Here is a 23,746-nt window from a genome sequence, read left to right as displayed (position 1 = left end):
ATTTTCTCAGCACACTTATGTAGAAATGAAAGTAGAAGTGTGGCAGGTTCAGGAAATGTAGATATATGAGGAAACAGTTATCAAACAGTGCATAAGTCTTCTCAACTTGACAGCTGAATCGACGACAGTCTCCTGTTCCACACAGACTTTACCTGTAGATATAAGGTAACTTCTTTCAAATTATTATGATGCTTAAATTGTTTTAAAAATATATATATAGTTTAACAATCCAAAGAAATACAACAACAATATTGTTGTTTAATTTATCCAACAAACATTTGACAAAGCAAGAAAGGCACTCATTAAAAAGCCATTATTAAAACGTCTATACCATTAAAAAACACTGAAGTGTTGTATTTTATTATTATTATCATTATTTAGAATCCCTATGTATTTTACATAAAGTGTGGTTCTACCACACATACATTTACTTTATGTTTGGACAGACACTTATTTAGTGACGTTTCAACAGACACTAAATGTATGATAATGACGTATTGACAACATATAGACTACAATTTAACTTACGGATTATATAATGTTAAAAACACATATTCATGTCTAAAAATTAATAACATTTCTCTAATTGTTTAACGATTACATCATGTAATATTTATTTTGTTTGCTGTGGGACAATGACCATAAAATACACTAAAAACACAACATAAAATTAACATAAATATTTATTTTCTTTGTGAGCTGTAATCTGAGGATGCTGGCTTCTGCTTGTTTCTCTCTCTCTCTCTCTCTCTCTCTCTCTCTCTCTCTCTCTGCTGAGAACTCTAAAGACCCGCTTTTATAATCACTACTGACACACATTATCTCTACATTTACACACATGTTGGTTCAACCACATGCGGTTTCATACACACCCCATCGCCAAATCATTTTTTATTATTTCAATTCAATTCAATTATTGTGATTTGATTTAATATTGACTCATTTGGATAAATAAGGTAGGCTCACAAGATAGGCATACATTTTTCTCAAGAAAAAAAACAACTCACCTAATGCTGTAAACATACAGAGAGCCAAATCAGCTGAATTAAATGTTTTTATTTTTTATTATTATTATAATAACAACTTTAATGATATAAGTAAAAATATAATAAAAAATATAATACATATAGTACACATATTTAGCAAAATACTCTCTATAGCTCTTTTTTTCTACCCAACTAACATGCTATAGCCTATTATGGTCATCAAATGGCTTTCCTGAGGTAAATGTTCTGTGACATAATTGTTCTCCAGCTGTTTTATTGACCCCTTTGTTTGATTGATTGGTCGATATTATGTATGAGGAATATACATTTCGGTAAGTTGTACTGTATCTTTCAACAGTGTTCATTCGTGTTTATTTACTATTAGCTAGAGATGATCGGTTCACATGCCGCTAGGGATCTGTCGCGTCACATTTACAAGCGCCAAAACGGTATGTATTGTCTGAATTTCGTAATAAAAGTGATTTAAGTGACATAATCTGAGAGCTGAGAATTTTTTTTATATCATAAGTAACCTGTTCTGTCTAGTCTGTCGGTCTCCGTGTCCTCTTTGCTTCGCGTTTTTTCTGTGCGTGAGAAAATGGATGTGTGGCGTGAGAGCGTGTGAAAAGTGTGGATTGCGTGTGTCTCACGGTGAATGCTGAGAGTTGGCAGCTCTGCTAAAATAAGGTATAGGCCACAAATCACTGAGCACTGCAGGCTACAGTTTGCAAAACTGAACAGGTGATGTTGTGTAATATTCAGTTACTGTAAGAAACTGTTCCAGCGGGTGGAGTTTACTGGTACTGAATATTACACAACATCACCTGCCTACACAGGTATACACAGGCCTTTTGCACAGTAGCCTATACTCCCATTAACTGGAACAGATTTTCACTGGAACTGAATATTACATGCAAATATTGTTATGTAGGCTAATCAATCAGCATATTGTTGTGTAGCTTCACCTAGTGGAACAGTATTTCACAATTTTTCACAGGAACTGAATATTACAAACAACTATTGCGAAAGAACGATTTACAAAACAACGATTGCGAAAGCGTGCACGGATTATGAATTTGTTCACTGTTACCGTTGTACGTAGTTGTTTTTTTTTTTGTTTTTTTTTTATAGTATATTTCTATTTTGTTAATAAATGTTGCATATTTTGGGTATTCTCGGGTGTCCCTATTTTTGTTGTGTCCCTTTTGAGCCACGGGGCGAAACGGGTATGGATTGAAAAACCAAAGCAACTGTAGGCCTACGGTTTACAAATCTGAGCACAGCTGAGACTTTTTCCTCTGGTAGCCTACTTTTGGCATAGGATATTTATTTCCGTCAAGGTCAGGCTGCGATGTCAAATGTATTCCATGAATGAGTGATGCGCTTTCCGCTTTTAAAGTTTTATAAAATAAGTAGCCTATATGGCTTGAATGGTTTAAAAGCATTAGCAAGAATAAAAGCGCATCATGTAACGCCATGCAGCCAAAGGATGACAGAAAAAAACGGATGCTGTGTTAAATATTTACTTAACACGGAGTCTTTTCCCATTTCTACCAGTAGGCTATATACCTGAGTATATCAGCTAAATATGCACGCTTGTTTTTTTCTTTTCTTTTCTTTTCCTCTTGTTTTTTTTTTTTTTTTTCGTTTTTTTTTTTTTTGCTAGGCAGATCATGTATGCAGTTGTCACCCTCCAAGACTCAGATGAGGTGATGGTGGCACCATTACACTGGTTGAGCCCAGATAAGAAACAAAGTTACTGGCCTCCATTCAGATCACCAGAGAAGTGCATAGAAGCTGTTCAGAAGAGACTTAAACCTGAAACAGGAGGAAAAACATGGGAGAAATTAAATATTAGCTTTCACACAGAATACGGTAATGGTCACTAATAATTTAAAATAATTGTTTAAATTTTGGATTTTTTTATTAAGTTCTCAAATAATATATACTAAAATAGTTCTCTTATTGCAGTCTCTTTTGATAAGGCTAAAGAGGGGCAAAAGGTAATTACAGAACAGAAAGAACGGTAAGTAACACAATTTGTTTAAAGTATTTTACCTATTAAAAGATCAAATAATTCATTTGTACTGATTTGTTAAAGTATTGTTTATTTTCGAATAAAGATCATTTCTATTAGCCACTGGATTTCCTGGAATACTAAAAAGACAAACACTTGAAAGCACTCAAGAAATGTCAAAAAACCCACTTCCTACACCACCTACATCAAGACTGCCAGCTGATGGTGAGTCAGTTTCTTTTGTCATAATCAGAAGTTTTGTCTTTTCTCTTTTTTTTTTTTTGTGGTAATTACAGCAAAACTCATTTTACACAACAGACAAGGATGATCTCCTCCAAATGCTGAGAGACATCAAGAGCACAGTCCAGGAAAACTCTTCTATGTTAAAGAAACTACTGAAAGACAACACGGCTTCTGAAGCACCCAGCAGTAGCAGCTTGTCCACTAAAAATGTCAAAACAAGCCTAAATCTGCCTCTTAGAAACTTTGAAGATGTGGTCAGGACTGAAAATGAGCTCAGAAATGCAACGAAACGGCAAAAATATGTGAGTCAACACAGCATTTCAAGAAAGGGATAATGTACAATCTGACCTGTAACACCTGTAAGGGGTTTATTTTGCAATAATGACGACACATTATCCTGCTTATTCCACAACTACTTCAAATAAAATTTAAGTTTTAACCGAGACGCGTTCGGTTTTTCCACTATCAAATTCCTCATGTAAATAGCGAGTCTGCCATGGCGCAAATGACATTTAAATGGAATGGGAGAGGAGACTCTGATTGGTTTAACGCACGTAAATCCCAAAACATACCCATTACTCATTAAGAGAATAGGGACAACCCTTTTAGACCATGCGCCGGGCTCGCCGACCATATTTTCCTGTCGTTAAACTAGCAAAAGTGGATTCGGACACGCCCTAAGTGAACTTGTGCCGTGCGCTTTAGACCATGCACTTAGATCATTAAAATAGGGCCCATAGTGTTATAATATTAATGCAGATTCATTATTTATCTGCATTATTGTTAATTTCTTTTGATTGATTAGCATAACACAGATAACTATTTCATGTTCTCTCTCACCCAGCTCTGGTTCTTTGTTCAACTTTAATTGGTGCAAGATGGTGCAAATGAGCTATATTCTACATACAGGGTGTTGTGGTCTTTACACAAAATATTTGACCACTAAATGCTGTGTTTGACCAATAAGAATGTATTTCAAGACATGTAATAATAATAATAATAAACAATACTTAATAAAGTATTTATAATAAATACATTTCGGTAACACTTTATTTTGATTTTCCCTTTTGAACATTCTGTTAAGTAACTTTGCAACTACATGTCAACTAACTCTCATTAGAGTGTTAGTAGACTCTCTGCTTAATATCTGCTAACTCTTTATTGTGTTGGTCCAACAGACATGCTGACTATAAATAATTTTGTAAGAACATGTCAACTTATTTTAACCCTAACCCTACCAGTCTACTAATACTCTACTAAAACTCTAATGAGAGTTAGTTGACAATGTAGGTGCAATGTTACTAATAGTCAATGGAAGGAACCATCAAAATAAATTGAAACCGCATTTTCTTTACAGGTAAAATATCTGTCAAAGATTGGAGGTTTTGGGCCCAAGGATGTGGTTAAGAATATTATGCAGCAAGTCCTAACAGATGATCTGGCTAAGGAGTTCAACTGGCAGGGCAGAGGAGATAAAAGGCCCTTCTCTAAGCTTATTTTAACAGATGTAATCCGAGGTAAACTCACTGCTGCATGAACACTTCACACATACCAAGAAAGTTTGTATTTACTTATGTTTTGTCTCTATTCAATCACTAGTGAACTGTGATCTCTGCCAATTTGATCTTTAAAGTGTACAAGAGCGGTTGTGAGTTTGAAGGACCACCATCCAACATATTTCCAATTCATTATTCGGGTTTACTCTTTCAGATGCTGCATCAAAACACAGTGTACTGAGGGTAGACTGTGAAGCTGAAATAAAAACGTATTTGTGGTACACAGTTGATCGAATTGGTCGGAAGAGACCAAGAGTTTGTGGAGGTGAGTGATAATGATATTATGAATAAGTGATATTATGTAATGTTGTCATACGTTCTATGCCATCTATGTTAAGAAAATCACCTTCAGTTGTTTAAATGGTCATTGTATACTTTGTATAAATACCTCCTTCCCCTGCAGATGTGACTTCAGAAGTGACTTCTCCCACCAGTGATGGAGGACCCGACGAGTTTTGGACTCGGGACCAACTGGAGTCCCTATTATCTGGACTCGAGTCCGACTCATGACTTGACTTGGACTCTTGGACTGATGACTCTTGGACTCAGACTCGAGGATAACAGGGCTGCCAACTCTCACGCATTGAGCGTGAGACACGCAATTGACACTTTTCACACGCTCTCACGCCACACATCCATTTTCTCACGCACAGAAAAATTGAGGAGCAAAGACCTACTTTTAATATTAAACTAATTCTCAGCTCTTAGATTCCGTCAATTTTATTATGAAATTCAGACAAAAATACGTTTGGCGCTTGTAAATGTGACGTGACAGATCGCTGAGCGCCTCAGTTCAAGTGCACGTGAACCAATCATCTGTTACTTTTTTTATTTAAAGATGCAGTACAACTTACCGAAAGTATACATAATATCGACCAATTAGTGTTTTTCAACCACTGAAAGAGGTCAATATAACAGCAGGAGAACACATAACGTTACATTTAGCTCAGGAAAGCCATTTAATGACCTAGCATGTTAATTGAATAGAAAAAGAGAGATTTTGCTGAGCACTATATTACATATTATATTTGTACTTATGTCATTAAATAATTGTTATTATAACAAAAACTGCATTATATTTAATTTGTTATTTTTAACATTTAATAATACCAGCAGATTGGGCCCTCTATGTTTACAGCATTAGGTGAGATTATTTTTTTAAATAAAATTTTAAATAAACATGTATCCAAATTAGTCAATATTGAATCAAAATCGGAATAAAATCACAAGAATGGAATTGAAATCTTGAATTTTTTGTCAAGCAATAATAAAAACTGTATCCTCCCAGTCATTGTACAATGTAAACATTGTAACATGTTGTCACTAAACTTCATAAAATTCTATTTAGTTACCAAATGTTTTGACAATTACATTCATCACAATTACACTTATTGTGATGCAATATTTGTTTTTACAATATTTGCTACACGTCCATTAATGACAGTGTCCGATTCGCGAACTAATGACTCCTTTGAACCGATTCACTTTAATGAATGGTTAAAACAACTGTCCATCGTCCAACAACGAACTCACGAGACGTCTGAAATCTGAATCGGTGTATAACAAATCTGTAACTACAATAATGTTCCATTTACTAAACTACATTAGTTAACATTTACTATTAATAAACTGCACTTCTACAGCATTGTTAATGTTAATTTTAACATTTAGGCTACATATAGCCTACATTATTAATCAAAAGTTGTATTTGTTAACACAGTGGTGTCATTTTTGTTTAATGTAGACCCTCTTTTATAATTATATCATCTCTTTAAAGGTGCCATAGTAGAGAAATGTAGGCAGTCTTTAAATATAACACAGACAGACTCAACCTTGATGACTCGACTCGGACTCGAACACTGGGGACTCGAGACTCGAGACTCGACTCGGACTCAGGTAATGGTGACTCGACTCGGACTCGAACTCAGGTAATGGTGACTCGGACTTGGACTCGAACACTGGAGACTCGAGACTCGACTCGGACTTGGACTCGAACACTGGAGACTCGAGACTCGACAGTTGGTGACTAGACTACAACACTGTCTCCCACACTCCTGGACACAGTGCCTTCCAGTCAGAGATTGGAATGTCTTTTCTTGATGACGGAGTTTTAGAACATTTACTCATGGGTCATGTAAGTTTAACTGCTTACAGATTAAACATTCATTTTGTATAGAACTATAGGCTGTGTGTACTAGACTAGCATGACATTTTGTGCTCCATATATTGGTTCTGGTGATAAAATGCTTAGAATTTTTTTTTTTTTTTTTTTTTTAAGCAAAATGTAATTCTCATTAGCTGGGAGAAATAATTGCATACTGGATAATGTGTTTGACTGTGGTATCACTGCATGCATGGACAGGTTTTCAGGTGTATGATAGTGGTTTAGCATGTATTTTTATCAATAACAAATAAATCAAATGCATACAATTTGTTGTAAATAGTTTTTAATTTCTGTCTTTCCAATGTTCCATCCAGTATAAACCATATGCATATGACATTTACCTTGCTTTTGCCTTTTTTAGACAGATGAAGTCTTACAATCATGAAATTAGACGTCAAACGTGACTATTGGGTCACATTACAGAGAATTAACTTTTCTTAGAATCAGCAGGTTAGAGTAGATTTAGGTATAGTAGCATGTTTTTGCAGGCTCTTGTCCATCTCAGTTGTTGTGGATGTTATACTGACAATCTCGAACATTACATCAGCTCTCAAAACAAATTAATCAAAACTGATTACATAAATCTAGGAATAAGTATAACCCACCATAGTGCTGTCAAACCTAACATGACATGCAGTGATAGCCGCTACATAAACTTTAATACATAGTATAAAAAGATTTTCCACTAAAAATATAGAAAGAAAAAATCTGAAACTGAGCACTGGTGCCCTTCACACCATTCCTTAAACACACACCACTTACAGTCATAAAGGCTGATGTAGAAGAGGCCCTAGCATTCTGAATAGTGGCAACAACACATCAGGGGAGCCCCAATGTGTTTAAGTTCACGCTCTTGCGGGCCGGGCTCAGAGGGCTCTGCATGTTACAAGCAACACTATACTAATCTAAGCATTTGGTCTTATCAGTTATCAGTATCTCTTTAAACCATGCAGTAATAATTACTTTCAAACTTCACCTGTAACATTAACACATTTACCACAATAAATACCATACCAAACAGACGAAGGATTCAAACGAGAGTCTGTAAAACAAGAGTCCACGTGAGCTTACCGATAGCTTCACCTGGTTGAGCCTGCACCAGAGCGCGCGCACAGTCATGTGCGGGCTGGCATGCAGAGCACGCGCAGGGGAGGCGTCATGCAGGAGAAAGAAATGACGGGTACACGGAAGACGGGTACACAGAAGACAGCCACACCTCCACCGGGTTAGCGCGACAAGGACAATGGGCATTTTTGTGATAGGCTAAGAAAACGACGGTTGCCTGGCCGAATCTCCCCATAGCAGACTATCTGAAGATGGAGGCGCCAGTCTCCGTGAAGTGGATTCCCCTGTCACACTGTGAGGAGCTCCAAATAATTTATATAGGCTAAGTGAAATGTGCTTGGCCACACACCATTCACTGTTCTGCCCTCCTGGGTGGCCCATCCTGTTAAAGGAATCCTGTGTCTCATGTGATCTTGTTATTTGTACATGCTGTGACTATACAAATCACAACATGTAAATAGGAAAATGTGGGCATTATTTTGTCACTTATTGGGAGCAGTATGCTAGCTGGAGCCGTTTACCTCCAGTATTTGTGCTAAGCTAGGCTAGCGGTGTGTGTGTCAGACAGAGTTACGGCACGCACGGAGATGAGAAGGGTAGGCCTATGTATAGACTTATCTAACTCTGGGGGACACATTGAAAAAGCTAAAGTCCCAAAAAGTCAGCGTGTTCCTTTAAGGTCAATACCACTCATCACAACATGATCGCCCCAAGGGTGGTCCCAAGTGTGTATGATGAGGTACACACTGTATGATGTGATATACAACTCACCATATGCTGTAGCTGTATGAATGTGGCCGGTAATACATATATTAACATTTATATGGGGAAATGTTCCAATTTATATGTCTCATATATGGCTGTTTGTGTATATATGTTTTGACTTTATATGAATATATAGTCCATATTGATATTTCATATATTACATTTGAGTATATGGACTGTTCTGAGAGCTCTGTATTGAGGTATAGGGAAGAGATGTGTTCGTCTCTGTATTTTTCTGAATGTCTGAATGTTTCTTCTTATATTTGTCCACATGGTTTTGAACCATGCTGGGGTGCGTTTCCCGAACAACGACGTAACTCGCTGCTTAACTATAGTACGATGTATCATTGAAGAAATCAACTAGCTAGTTACGACTGTTTCCCGAAACTTTATTGTCGCAAAGTGGTCGTTCAACCACATTGGTTTATGACGTCACGCACGTGGTGGAGTAATAACTTCTTTTATTGAATCTGTTTGAGATCGAATTATGTTTTGCTATAAATTACAGACATGACATCTGAGGACTATTTCTAATTTTTCTCAGTTATTTTGCTTTATTTCCAGATTCAATCATAGGCTCGTTCTTACATAGTAGAGCACGTTCACACATGCGCAGTCTTCAAAAACGGTGCTTTAAATCTCTTGACAAAATAAAAGATGTAAATGACATTTGTATGTATTCTAAATAAAAGATACAGATTGTACTGAATGTCTACTTGCTTATTTGGCTCAAGATAAGGATTTATTAAGTCCATATGTCATGCAATCTAGAAACTATGTTTCTAACCACAGGTCGAGAGATGTCGTTCCAGCTACAGTGATCAGGGCCGTCCCAAGCATGGGGCCCTATTTGCAATCAGTTCATTGTCAAACTCCAAAATTAGTTTATTTTTAATTCTTAAAAAAACTGCATTATTTTATTTAAAAAAGTTAATTATATTATTATATATTATATTTTCGGGGTAAATAAAGAAAAAAGTAAACACTGTAATAATGGGAAAAAAGCACATAATTCAATTAGACTTGTGAAATTAATGAAAAAATAAAATAAAAAATACTCTAAACCCAATGTTGATTTACACAAACTGAGAAAGTCAAAAAGTGTTAGGTTGTGCTCGGCTGTTCCCTCATTTAGTTTGCTGTGGGACAATGACCTACACTAAAAATACAACATACAATGATCATAAAAATATATCATTTTATTTGTGTGCTGTAATCCAAATCTTTATAATTCATGCTCAAATGTTCATTGTGTCATCAACAATTGCAGAATAACACAGTAAGGAGCTCTGGAAACATGTAGACAATGTAAACTGACAACAACGTGACATCCTTTCTGCTGTTTTTTTTTTTTTTTTTTTCAGAAATAGAAACTTATTTTCTCAGCACACTTATGTAGAAATGAAAGTAAGAGTGTGGCAGGTTCAGGAAATGTAGATATATGAGGAAACAGTTATCAAACAGTGCATAAGTCTTCTCAACTTGACAGCTGAATCGACGACAGTCTCCTGTTCCACACAGACTTTACCTGTAGATATAAGGTAACTTCTTTCAAATTATTATGATGCTTAAAAAAATGTAAACAATAGTTTAACAATCCAAAGAAATACAACAACAATATTGTTGTTTAATTTATCCAACAAACATTTGACAAAGCAAGAAAGGCACTCATTAAAAAGCCATTATTAAAAGGTCTATACCATTAAAAAACACTGAAGTGTTGTATTTTATTATTATTATCGTTATTTAGAATCCCTATGTATTTTACATAAAGTGTGGTTCTACCACACATACATTTACTTTATATTTGGACAGACGCTTATTTAGTGACGTTTCAACAGACACTAAATGTATGATAATGACGTATTGACAACATATACAATTTAACTTACGGATTATATAATGTTAAACAAAAACACACTTTCATGTCTAAAAATGTATAACATTTCTCTAATTGTTTAACGATTACATCATGTAATATTTATTTTGTTTGCTGTGGGACAATGACCATAAAATACACTAAAAACACAACATAAAATGATCATAAATATTTATGTTATTTGTGAGTTGTAATCTGAGGATGTGGTCTTGTAGCTAGCTTCTGCTTGCTTGTATGATCTCTCTCTCTCTCTCCAAAAGATCTTCCACCCCTGAGAGCTCTAAAGACCCGCTTTTATAATCATTATTGAAACACATTGGCCTTCATTTATCAAAAGCGCATACACCAAATTTCCAGCGTACACCTGGCGTACACCCAAAACCACGGTGACTTTGAGATTTATCAGTATGGGCGTTGGCGTACGGCACACTCAAATCCTACGCCAGCTCAGGAGGTGGTGTACGCACGTTTTGAGTTAGTGCGGAAATGCGCAGAAAAACAATTCCTAACACCACAAAACGCACTGACAAACTAAAAGATATGATATATTATGACCCACTGTAAAAACAACAACAACATAGTAATTATAAACTTCAGTGTTTATTTTTGTGCAACATGGACTTCAATGTTTAATTTGTGTGATTTTACCAAAGCATTTGATTTGTAGGCATATGTATTCCTTAAGTTGCGAGCCTGACGTTTCAGGGTTAGGCCCGGCAGGTGCGCACGGACTGGGTTCAGTAATGAAAGGCTTTCAATGACCAAAAAATCATTCAGACTGACAAAATAATAAAAATGACATTATTCTTATTTTAAATAATAATAATAATAATAATACAAATAATAATAATAACGACATTCTTCTTCTAAATAACAATAAGCGTCATTAATAAAAAAAATCATAATAATAAGAAGAAGAATATTACAAATTGTCATGCAATTATTAATGAATGGTACTCCACATCATCATCATCACTATTGTACACCCCAATACATGTGACGTGATACAAAATTAAATGCTAATTGTTTCAAAACACGTGCTGTAAAATAATGCATTGTGATAGGTCATTTGCTCATCCAAGTTTCTCTTCTTTGCCGTCTTCCGTGTGTCCATGGCGTAAAATGAGGGCGTGGGGGGAGCGGAGACTTGAATATATAGGGGCGTGTTATTCTAATGACGCTCGTTTTCAGCCGCGGCATTTATCAAGCGCAGGTATTGCGTACACCTGGATTTCAAAGGTACGCACAGCTTCATAAATCAGGCGGTGAGAGGAGTGTAAGCATAATCTTACGCCAACATATACGCCCGTTTCTACGCAAGAATGATAAATGAGGGCCAGTATCTCTACATTTACACACATGTTGCTTCTTCTTGGGTTAACATATTTCCTGCTTGCGTTAATTGTTACATTACTTGCGTCAATACTCTATTTACTGGTGTCAATACATTTATTTGCGTTTCCGTCCATGGCATTAGCAATACACTCATTCTTTACTGTACATTTTATCAGATTGCTCCTTTCTAGAGATTTCATTCCTAACTGTCTTCATATTTGGCAGTTACACACAACAATGCTCTTCTCCCCCAGAACCCATGTTCACCCACAATGCACCATCTTTACAAGATGTGGTGTACACAGTGTGTGCTTTTGTCACCCTATGCAAACTTCATGGCCCCTAAAGAATATCCAAGATCGTTGATTTTCTGCTTTTTATTATTTCTTTCCTTATAATTTAGATATTTTTCTAATTGTTTGGAAAAGAACAATCTAATGGTACACTGTAACTAAATTGGTCATTGGACATTTTTGTGCCATTGCATTTTATTTATTTTATTCTCTATAAAACTCTCCCTGTAAATATTGCGTACTAATACCTATAAGTATAAGTAATGAGACCAGGCTGGGTTCAGTAAGAATCTTAACACCTGGTTAAACAGAAAGTGGCAGTTGTGGAAGAAACAATAGGAAAGCAATATCTTTGGACGCCAGAATGTCCTAAAAAAAATCCTACCTTTCATAACTCTTTGTTTTGACAGGGACGTTTGGTCTGTTAGAGCAGATCTGTCGATGGCTACACAGAAAATACATTTTGTCACCTGGAATGTTAATGGACTTAAACGAAACAGAGATGAGAAATTTCAAAAACTACAAAATGCGGACGTGGTTTTCTTTCAAGAGACACACATTGGAGAACAAGATGAACATATTATTGAAGGTCTAAGAAATGAGTGGCATGTTTTCTACACAAAGTTTACCTCCCAAAAGGGAACAGCCATACTAGTCAGGAAAAGACTAGATTTTGAATGTATAAGTGATGAAAAAGATAACTGTGGAGCTTATGTTGTGTTGAAATGTAAACTGGAAGGTCAGCTGTACACTCTGGTTAGTGTTTATAACCATGAAATAGACACAAAAACCCTTGAAAAACTTTCACGTTACCTGCAGTCAATGACCACAGGGCTTCTGGTGATTGGTGGAGATTTCAACACAGTTTTCAATCCATTTATCGACAAAGACAATTCAAAAGGGGTGACAGACAGGCCAATCCACAGAAAGCTGCGCTGTTGTGTGAATAAGTTCATGAAATCTCTTCAGCTAGTTGATGTCTGGAGAAGAACGAACCCTGTAAAGCAGGAGTATACATTCCACAGTCAAGTTGCGTCCAGGCTGGATTACTTTTTTGTTCCAGAAGAATGTATGTGGCGAGTCAGAAGTTGTGAAATCAGAGACTCAGAGATGCGCGACCATCGTCCTGTGTACTTGGAGATCAACAATGTTTCCACAACCCTTTTTCAAAGAGATGCCCAGATACAATCAATCTTCCAATGGCTGAATCTAAAAAAGGATCTTTTGACAGATGAGACAAGTTCATCGTTGGTTAAAGAAAGCTCACATGCAGTCAGTGAGGTTGACATTGTGTCAGCTGTTCATTCTCTTCAAGTGTCAGACACACCGAGACCAGACGGCATCCCAGTTTCCTTCTATAAAGACAACATTCAGAATCTAATTCCATACATTAAGATGCTCTATGACAGAATCCACAGAGGTGCATTTAACTGCTCTGAGACACACTTTAATGAAACTGTGAAAAGTCCACATGATGATAGTCAACACTTTTTTAACGTTGACTACCTCATCATTGCAAATATTCTGACAAAACGTCTAGATGATTTCTTGGAGTCTCAGTCAAAGGGTCGAGTACCAAAAAATTCAGCTACTTTCATGATCACTCCCAAAACCTTCTGCGCTGAGATGAGGTTGTCTTGTATTAAGGGTAAAATAGAAGAGCAAAAACAGTCAAACCCAACTCTGTATCAGGATTACCTCATTGTGAAAAACCTTCTCAGAGATGCACCAGAAACTGAATCTGTAGAAGCTTCAATTGAGAGAGACAAACTGCTGGATCAGGGCTGCCCTTTGACCCCAGTTCTCATTACACTGGCGCTGAAATGCTATGCTTCCGCATTAGCTGGGCGTTTAAAACAGAATGATATTCTTGTTTTTAAACAAAGTGTGATTCTTTGTATCCAACCCGAGAAACATAAAGTAATTACAGCTGTGAAGAGCAGAGATAATGAAGTGTATTACATTAAGGAATTATCCAAAGGAAACACTGATGGTAAACAAATAAAGTGCCATGGAAATGAGTCTGATGGAAGGTGAGGATCTTGAAGATGACCAAGATCTCATTTGTTATTAATAATATACATATGTCTTGCATTCAGTATAGAAATTTAGCTTGTTTGGTTAACTTTTCAATTTACTATAAAATTAAGCATATATTTATTTTTCAATCAGAGCTAAACATAATTCTGCCCCCCTTCACTAGACTGACCATGTATGCAGTTGTTACCTTGCAAGACTCAGATGAGGTGATGGTGGCACCATCAAACTGGTTGTGCTCAGACAAGAAACAAAGTTACTGGCCTCCATTCAGATCACCAGAGAAGTGCATAGAAGCTGTTCAGAAGAGACTTAAACCTGAAACAGGAGGAAAAACATGGGAGAAATTAAATATTAGCTTTCACACGGAATATGGTAATGGTCACTAATTTAAAATAATTGTTTAAATTTTGGATTTTTTATTAAGTTCTCAAATAATATATAATAAAATAGTTATCTTATTGCAGTCTCTTTTGATAAGGCTAAAGAGGGGCAAAAGGTAATTACAGAACAGAAAGAACGGTAAGTAACACAATTTGTTTAAAGTATTTTACCTATTAAAAGATCAAATAATTCATTTGTACTGATTTGTTAAAGTATTGTTTATTTTCGAATAAAGATCGTTTCTATTAGCCACTGGATTTCCTGGAATACTAAAAAGACAAAGACTTGAAAGCACTCAAGAAATGTCAAAAAACCCACTTCCTACACCACCTACACCTACATCTACATCTACATCAAGACTGTCAGCTGATGGTGAGTCAGTTTCTTTTGTCATAATCAGAAGTTTTGTCTTTTCTCTTTTTTTTTTTGTAATTACAGCAAAACTCATTTTACACAACAGACAAGTATGATCTCCTCCAAATGCTGAGAGACATCAAGAGCACAGTCCAGGAAAACTCTGACATGTTAAAGAAACTACTGAAAGACAATACGGCTTCTGAAGCGCCCAGCAGTAGCAGCTTGTCCACTGAAGATGTTAAAACAAGCCTAAATCTGCCTCTTAGAACCATTGAAGATGTGGTCAGGACTGAAAATGAGCTCAGAAATACAACGAAACGTCAAAAATATGTGAGTCAACACAGCATTTCAAGAAAAGGGATAATAGCTGTAATGCAATAATGAGTGCACATTATCCTACTTGTATCACGGCTACTAACTAACTAACTAACTAATAAATAAATAAATGGACAATAAATACAGTGTTATAATATTAATGCAGATTTATTATTAATCTACATTATTATTCATCTCTTTCTATTGATTAGCATAACACAGATAACTATTTCAAGTTCTCTCTCACCCAGCTCTGGTTCCTTGTTCAACTTGGTGCAAGATGGTGCAAATGAGCTATTCTATACACAGTTTTGTGGTCATTACACAACATATTTGACCACTCAATGCCATTTGACCAATAAGAATAAAGTATTTCAAGATATGTAATATTAATAAACAATACTTAATAAAATATTTAAAAGTATTTACTTTATAGGTAAAATATCTGTCAAGGCTTGGAGGTTTTGGGCCCAAGGATGTGGTTAAGAATATTATGCAGCAAGTCCTAACAGATGATCTGGCTAAGGAGTTCAACTGGCAGGGCAGAGGAGATAAAAAGCCCTTCTCTAAGCTTATTTTAACAGATGTAATCCGAGGTAAACTCACTGCTGCATGAACACTTCACACATACTAAGAAAGTTTGTATTTACTTATGTTTTGTCTCTATTCAATTACTTGGTGAACTGTGATGTCTGCCAAATTGATCTTTAAAGTGTACAAGAGCGGTTGTGAGTTTGAAGGACCACCATCCAACATATTTCCAATTCATTCTTCGGGTTTACTCTTTCAGATGCTGCATCAAAACAAAGTGTACTGAGGTTAGACTGTGAAGCTGAAATAAAAATGTATTTGTGGTACACAATTGATCGAATTGGCCGGAAGAGACCAAGAGATTGTGGAGGTGAGTGATAATGATATTATGAACAAGCGATATCATGTAATGTTTTCATACCTTCTATAGGTTGATCTTCTATGATGGCTGAGTCAAGGCATCTATGTTAAGAAAATCACCTTCAGTTGTTTATTGGTCATTGTATACTTTGTATAAATACCTCCTTCCCCTGCAGATGTGACTTCAGAAACTTCTCCCACACTGCTGGACAGTGCCTTCCAGTCAGAAATTGGAATGTCTTTTCTTGATTACTGAGTTTTGCAACATTTACTCATAGGTCATGTAAATTTAACTGCTTATATTAAACATTCAATTTGTATTGAACTATAGGCTATGTGTACTAAACTAGCATGACATTGTGTGCTCCAAATATTGGTTCTTGTGATGAAATGCTTACATTGTTTTTTATTTGTTTTAAAGCTAAATCTAATTTCTCTTCAGCTAACTGGATGAAATAATTACATTCTGGAGAATGTGTTTGACTGTGGTATCACTGCTTGCATGGACAGGTTTTCAGGTGTATGATAGTGGTTTTAGCATGCATGTTCATCCATAACAAATAACTCAAATGCATGCAATTTGTTGTAAATAGTTTTTAATCCTTTTCAATGTTCTGTCAATAAGATATAATGATTTTTTTCTAGAATAAACCATAATTACACATGCCATTTTCCTTGCTTTTGCCTCTTTTTTTTTTTTTTTTACAGAAGATGAAGTCTTACAATAGTGAAATTAGATTAGTTATTAACTTAGGGGCCGCTAAAACAACACTGTTTTAACAGAAAACTCTCAAGTTCTTTCTGCGCAAACTTCAAAAATGCGAACCCGTGAGAACGCTGATGGCGTGCACATGCATATTACGAGTTCAGTCTATAGGTATGCATGTTTGACACAGCGCAGGCTGCTGCGTATTGGACCAGCTGTAATTTGTTTATTAAGTGTGCAGGGCAACCACCCATAAGAGCATTACAATAATCTAGCCTTGACGTCATGAACGCATGAACTAATTGTTCCGCATTTGTCAATGAGAGCATATGACGTAATTTAGATATATTTTTAAGATGGAAAAATGCGGTTTTACAGATACTAGACACGTGACTTTCAAATGAAAGATTGGTATCAAAGAGCACACCCAGGTTCCTAACCAACGACGAGGACTTGACAGAGCAGCCATCAAGTGTTAGACAGTATTCTAGGTTATTACGTGAGGACGTTTTTTTGTCCAAAAATTAGAATCTCTTTTTTTTCCCGAATTAAGTAGTAGGAAATTACTAGTCTTCCAATTTTTGATATCAGCTATGCATTCTGTTAATTTTGTGAATCGTTAAGTTTCGTCAGGGCGTGAAGAAATATAGAGCTGAGTATCATCTGCATAACAGTGAAAATTAATTCCATGCTTTCTAATGATATCTCCCAAGGGTAGCACGTACAGAGTGAAAAGCAACGGTCCTAGTACTGAGCCTTGTGGTATGGTATTTCTTTCTAAAAAGGAACATAGTTGTGAATATACTGCCTTTTCTAGTATCTTTGACAGAAAAGGTACACTCTTAGAAAAAAGGGTTCATTGGGGTTCTATATAGAACCATAGGGTTCTTTACTCAACTCCAAAGAACCTTTTATGCTAAAAAGGTTCTATAATGACAAGAAAGAACCCTTTTGGCACAAAGGTTCTTTTAGGCTATTATTCATTCATATATTACATTACTCTGCAACATTTTGTAGTTGTAATTAAATTATTGTTTATCTGTTGTAGTAACTTAATATCACATTTTAATCATCATTTTTGGAGGAGAAAAACTGCAATGGCACTCTTCGTGTGATATTGATTAACTACATAAAATGATATAAATATATACATTTTCTAACACCCATATCTTGAATTTTGTGATCATTCACATGCATTCATAAATGCATTTGAATACACTGAATAATGCAGTGAAAGAACGCACTCAAAATGCACACACGCACTAGTATAACTAGACTTCATCATGTAACTTTACATTAGCCTAGATGCGTGCACTCTGTAGGCACGATTTGTTTAGTTTTTGAAATATACTTGATAATGTTAAAGCGCACATCGTTAAAACAAAAAATACGATATTATCGCAGACCCCTTTAGCTATATCGCACACCCCTATATTGACCTTATCGTCATCATCATCATCATTATTATCATCATAACAAGAAATTACTCAGTACAAAAACAAACATAAGGGCTCATTCTAAGCCATTTATAGCTGAATAGGCTTACGTCTTGTCTTACTTAGTCTTGTTTGCTGCTCTTTCATTTCATTCTTTGTCATTAATGTGAAATTATTGTACCACAACTAAACAATTTTGCATTATGGATTTCATTTTTTTTATCTGTTGAACAGCAAACATAAACAAAAAGAAGTAATAAACTCATTATTTTCATTAATTTTACAAAGTAAACAATTTGTTTGCATTTGCGCGAGCATATTCACGCAGCGCTGTCTCGCGAGTGCAGTGCACGTCACGTTTTTGAATTCCAACGGTCGAGAAGAGACTGATCCCCGTCTGCTGATTTAAATTGATGGTCTGACGGAAATATTGTTGTGGTAAGTCAGAGAAATACATCGATTTTTTTAAAGGTGCAATGTGTGATATTTCTGAGGATCTATAAGGATTGCTAATGTGACGTCATCATGACGTATTCCCAGTGGTGAACGCAAAGCATTTTGGGAATCCGCGGCACAAACATAAGGCGCCAAACTTCATTGCATGGAGGGAAGAACGCAGTGTTCAAGATGCCTGCATTTTGTAGGATTATATTCTGTTTTTCACGCTAATTTGTCATTATTTTCATGCCAGAACACTTGCCTGCTATGCCAGCCTGGCCAAACATACCCATAATTATTTGCGTTCTGAAGAGGTTGCCGCCCATTTGGTCACATGTCTTAGCGATCTCTATTGACAGAAATGCTATATAGGATCCACAACTATGTTTTCAATGGTGTATAAAGACCTTACTTAATGAACCGTTATGTTTTTATTACCTTAGAATGAGTCATTTATATCCACATAACATAGTATCAAGAAATTTTGACGAACCTGGACTTGAACTCGGGTCGTAATAAGCTGAAAAACAATGAATGCCAGTGCAGAGTGTACTGACTACTAGGATATTGGGTTTAGTAATTAGCTTCAATGTGATAAATATTAGAACCTCATTGTGTAAGAAACATAGGGGGAACAGAATCCGACGGCAAATAGTTCAGCTGTCGAAATCCGTTCCCCCACCCCAATGATGAGAGATGTTGATGTATCGGCTTAAAATAAGCTTATTCTATGCTGTGTGTGGATGGAGCTTAAACAGCATCAATTTGATAAATATTAGAAGCTCAGTGTGTCAGAAATATGGGGGGAACAGAATCCGACAGCAACAAAAAACAGCTGTCGGAATCCGTTCCCCCACTCCCATTATGAGAGTTGTTGATGTAATGGCTTAAAAAATACTGATTTTATTTTTGTGTGTGGATGGAGCTTAACTTGCATTAGTTTAAAGAATATATTTTTTTGCCTTTTATTATGATAGGACAGTAGTATCAAGAAAGTTTGACGAACAGGGAATTGAACTCGGGTCATAATAAGCTGAAAAACAATGATTGCCAGTGCAGAGTGCACTGACCACTAGGCTATTGGGTTTAGAAATTATTTACAATGTGATAAATATTAGAACCTCATTGTGTAAGAAACATAGGGGGAACAGAATCCGACGGCAAATAGTTCAGCTGTCGAAATCCGTTCCCCCACCCCAATGATGAGAGAAGTTGATGTATCGGTTTAAAATAAGCTTATTCTATTCTGTGTGTGGATGGAGCTTAAACAGCATATATTTGATAAATATTAGAAGCTCAGTGTGTCAGAAATATGGGGGGAACAGAATCCGAGGGGAAAAACACCAAGCTGTCGGAATCTGTTCCCCCACTCCCATTATGAGAGTTGTTGATGTAATGGCTTAAAAAATGCTGATTTTATTTTTGTGTTTAGATGGAGCTTAACTTGCATCAGTTTAAAGAATATATTTGTTTGCCTTTTATTATGATAGGACAGTATAGTATCAAGAAAGTTTGACGAACGTGGACTTGAACTCGGGTCGCAATAAGCTGAAAAGCAATGAATCCCAGTATAGAGTGTACTGACCACTAGGCTGTTGGGTTTAGCATTTAGCTGCAATGTGATAAATATTAGAACCTCATTGTGTAAGAAACATAGGGGGAACAGAATCCGACGGCAAATAGTTCAGCTGTCGAAATCCGTTCCCCCACCCCAATGATGAGAGAAGTTGATGTATCGGTTTAAAATAAGCTTATTCTATTCTGTGTGTGGATGGAGCTTAAACAGCATCAATTTGATAAATATTAGAAGCTCAGTGTGTCAGAAATATGGGGGGAACAGAATCCGACGGCAAAAAAAACAGCTGTCGGAATCCGTTCCCCCACTCCCATTATGAGAGTTGTTGATGTAATGGCTTAAAAAATGCTGATTTTATTTTTGTGTTTAGATCGAGCTTAACTTGCATCAGTTTAAAGAATATATTTGTTTGCCTTTTATTATGATAGGACAGTAGTATCAAGAAAGTTTGACGAACCGGTACATGAACTCGGGTCGTAATAAGCTGAAAAACAAGGTATGCCAGTGCAGAGTGCACTGACCACTAGGCTATTGGGTTTAGAAATTAGCTACAATGTGATAAATATTAGAACCTCATTGTGTAAGAAACATAGGGGGAACAGAATCCGACGGCAAATAGTTCAGCTGTCGAAATCCGTTCCCCCACCCCAATGATGAGAGAAGTTGATGTATCGGTTTAAAATAAGCTTATTCTATTCTGTGTGTGGATGGAGCTTAAACAGCATATATTTGATAAATATTAGAAGCTCAGTGTGTCAGAAATATGGGGGGAACAGAATCCGACGGGAAAAAAAAACAGCTGTCGGAATCTGTTCCCCCACTCCCATTATGAGAGTTGTTGATGTAATGGCTTAAAAAATGCTGATTTTATTTTTGTGTTTAGATGGAGCTTAACTTGCATCACTTTAAAGAATATATTTTTTTGCCTTTTATTATGATAGGACAGTATAGTATCAAGAAAGTTTGACGAACGAGGACTTGAACTCGGGTCGCAATAAGCTGAAAATCAATGAATCCCAGTATAGAGTGTACTGACCACTAGGCTATTGGGTTTAGAATTTAGCTGCAATGTGATAAATATTAGAACCTCATTGTGTAAGAAACATAGGGGGAACAGAATCCGACGGCAAATAGTTCAGCTGTCGAAATCCGTTCCCCCACCCCAATGATGAGAGAAGTTGATGTATCGGTTTAAAATAAGCTTATTCTATTCTGTGTGTGGATGGAGCTTAAACAGCACATATTTGATAAATATTAGAAGCTCAGTGTGTCAGAAATATGGGGGGAACAGAATCCGACGGGAAAAAAACCCAGCTGTCGGAATCTGTTCCCCCACTCCCATTATGAGAGTTGTTGATGTAATGGCTTAAAAAATGCTGATTTTATTTTTGTGTTTAGATGGAGCTTAACTTGCATCAGTTTAAAGAATATATTTTTTTGCCTTTTATTATGATAGGACAGTATAGTATCAAGAAAGTTTGACGAACGAGGACTTGAACTCGGGTCGCAATAAGCTGAAAATCAATGAATCCCAGTATAGAGTGTACTGACCACTAGGCTATTGGGTTTAGAATTTAGCTGCAATGTGATAAATATTAGAACCTCATTGTGTAAGAAACATAGGGGGAACAGAATCCGACGGCAAATAGTTCAGCTGTCGAAATCCGTTCCCCCACCCCAATGATGAGAGAAGTTGATGTATCGGTTTAAAATAAGCTTATTCTATTCTGTGTGTGGATGGAGCTTAAACAGCATCAATTTGATAAATATTAGAAGCTCAGTGTGTCAGAAATATGGGGGGAACAGAATCCGACGGCAAAAAAAACAGCTGTCGGAATCCGTTCCCCCACTCCCATTATGAGAGTTGTTGATGTAATGGCTTAAAAAATGCTGATTTTATTTTTGTGTTTAGATCGAGCTTAACTTGCATCAGTTTAAAGAATATATTTGTTTGCCTTTTATTATGATAGGACAGTAGTATCAAGAAAGTTTGACGAACCGGTACATGAACTCGGGTCGTAATAAGCTGAAAAACAAGGTGTGCCAGTGCAGAGTGCACTGACCACTAGGCTATTGGGTTTAGAAATTAGCTACAATGTGATAAATATTAGAACCTCATTGTGTAAGAAACATAGGGGGAACACAATCCGACGGCAAATAGTTCAGCTGTCGAAATCCGTTCCCCCACCCCAGTGATGAGAGATGTTGATGTATCGGCTTAAAATAAGCTTATTCTGTGCTGTGTGTGGATGGAGCTTAAACAGCATATATTTGATAAATATTAGAAGCTCAGTGTGTCAGAAATATGGGGGGAACAGAATCCGACGGCAAAAAAAAACAGCTGTCGGAATCCGTTCCCCCACTCCCATTATGAGAGTTGTTGATGTAATGGCTTAAAAAATGCTGATTTTATTTTTGTGTTTAGATCGAGCTTAACTTGCATCAGTTTAAAGAATATATTTTTTTGCCTTTTATTATGATAGGACAGTAGTATCAAGAACGTTTGACGAACCGGGACATGAACTCGGGTCGTAATAAGCTGAAAAACAAGATATGCCAGTGCAAAGTGCACTGACCACTAGGCTATTGGGTTTAGAAATTAGCTACAATGTGATAAATATTAGAACCTCATTGTGTAAGAAACATAGGGGGAACAGAATTCGACGGCAAATAGTTCAGCTGTCGAAATCCGTTCCCCCACCCCAATGATGAGAGAAGTTGATGTATCGGTTTAAAATAAGCTTATTCTATTCTGTGTGTGGATGGAGCTTAAACAGCATATATTTGATAAATATTAGAAGCTCAGTGTGTCAGAAATATGGGGGGAACAGAATCCGACGGGAAAAAAAAAACAGCTGTCGGAATCTGTTCCCCCACTCCCATTATGAGAGTTGTTGATGTAATGGCTTAAAAAATGCTGATTTTATTTTTGTGTTTAGATGGAGCTTAACTTGCATCAGTTTAAAGAATATATTTTTTTGCCTTTTATTATGATAGGACAGTATAGTATCAAGAAAGTTTGACGAACGAGGACTTGAACTCGGGTCGCAATAAGCTGAAAATCAATGAATCCCAGTATAGAGTGTACTGACCACTAGGCTATTGGGTTTAGAATTTAGCTACAATGTGATAAATATTAGAACCTCATTGTGTAAGAAACATAGGGGGAACAGAATCCGACGGCAAATAGTTCAGCTGTCGAAATCCGTTCCCCCACCCCAATGATGAGAGAAGTTGATGTATCGGTTTAAAATAAGCTTATTCTATTCTGTGTGTGGATGGAGCTTAAACAGCATATATTTG

General features: G+C 36.4%; 2 protein-coding genes across 2 annotated transcripts; both read left to right on the top strand.

Annotated features, from left to right (window-relative positions):
- Positions 1 to 51: 51 nt before the first annotated feature.
- LOC311299743 (uncharacterized protein) lies at positions 52 to 9,500 on the top strand. Its single transcript, XM_084423548.1, has 8 exons — positions 52 to 165; positions 2,653 to 2,861; positions 2,958 to 3,012; positions 3,110 to 3,228; positions 3,322 to 3,548; positions 4,604 to 4,763; positions 4,957 to 5,067; positions 5,206 to 9,500. Exons 2-8 carry the CDS (start codon positions 2,660 to 2,662, stop codon positions 5,310 to 5,312), a joined length of 981 nt encoding a protein of 326 aa, XP_084279674.1. The 5' UTR covers positions 52 to 165; positions 2,653 to 2,659; the 3' UTR covers positions 5,313 to 9,500.
- A 701-nt stretch (positions 9,501 to 10,201) lies between these two features.
- Positions 10,202 to 16,956, top strand: LOC311299579 (uncharacterized protein). The gene is made up of 9 exons (XM_084423225.1): positions 10,202 to 10,337; positions 12,714 to 14,336; positions 14,507 to 14,715; positions 14,808 to 14,862; positions 14,960 to 15,096; positions 15,185 to 15,411; positions 15,833 to 15,992; positions 16,187 to 16,297; positions 16,464 to 16,956. Exons 2-9 carry the CDS (start codon positions 12,745 to 12,747, stop codon positions 16,541 to 16,543), a joined length of 2,571 nt encoding a protein of 856 aa, XP_084279351.1. The 5' UTR covers positions 10,202 to 10,337; positions 12,714 to 12,744; the 3' UTR covers positions 16,544 to 16,956.
- The last annotated feature ends 6,790 nt before the right edge of the window (positions 16,957 to 23,746 follow it).

Source organism: Rutilus rutilus (assembly GCF_951802725.1).
Source record: "Rutilus rutilus genome assembly, chromosome: 11".
Lineage (NCBI taxonomy): Eukaryota > Metazoa > Chordata > Actinopteri > Cypriniformes > Leuciscidae > Rutilus > Rutilus rutilus.
Note: the sequence above shows the minus strand (reverse complement) of the source record. Positions and strands in the feature narration are given on the sequence as shown.

Bases quoted from the DNA above. Each gene is read 5' to 3' on its own strand.
- LOC311299743 (XM_084423548.1), top strand. From the start codon at position 2,660: ATGTATGCAGTTGTCACCCTCCAAGACTCAGATGAGGTGATGGTGGCA. The intron at 2,862-2,957 runs GTAATGGTCACT...CTCTTATTGCAG, and splicing joins TAGCTTTCACACAGAATACG to TCTCTTTTGATAAGGCTAAA. The intron at 3,013-3,109 runs GTAAGTAACACA...TTTCGAATAAAG, and splicing joins ATTACAGAACAGAAAGAACG to ATCATTTCTATTAGCCACTG.
- LOC311299579 (XM_084423225.1), top strand. From the start codon at position 12,745: ATGGCTACACAGAAAATACATTTTGTCACCTGGAATGTTAATGGACTT. The intron at 15,097-15,184 runs GTGAGTCAGTTT...TTTACACAACAG, and splicing joins ATCAAGACTGTCAGCTGATG to ACAAGTATGATCTCCTCCAA. The intron at 15,412-15,832 runs GTGAGTCAACAC...TTTACTTTATAG, and splicing joins CAACGAAACGTCAAAAATAT to GTAAAATATCTGTCAAGGCT.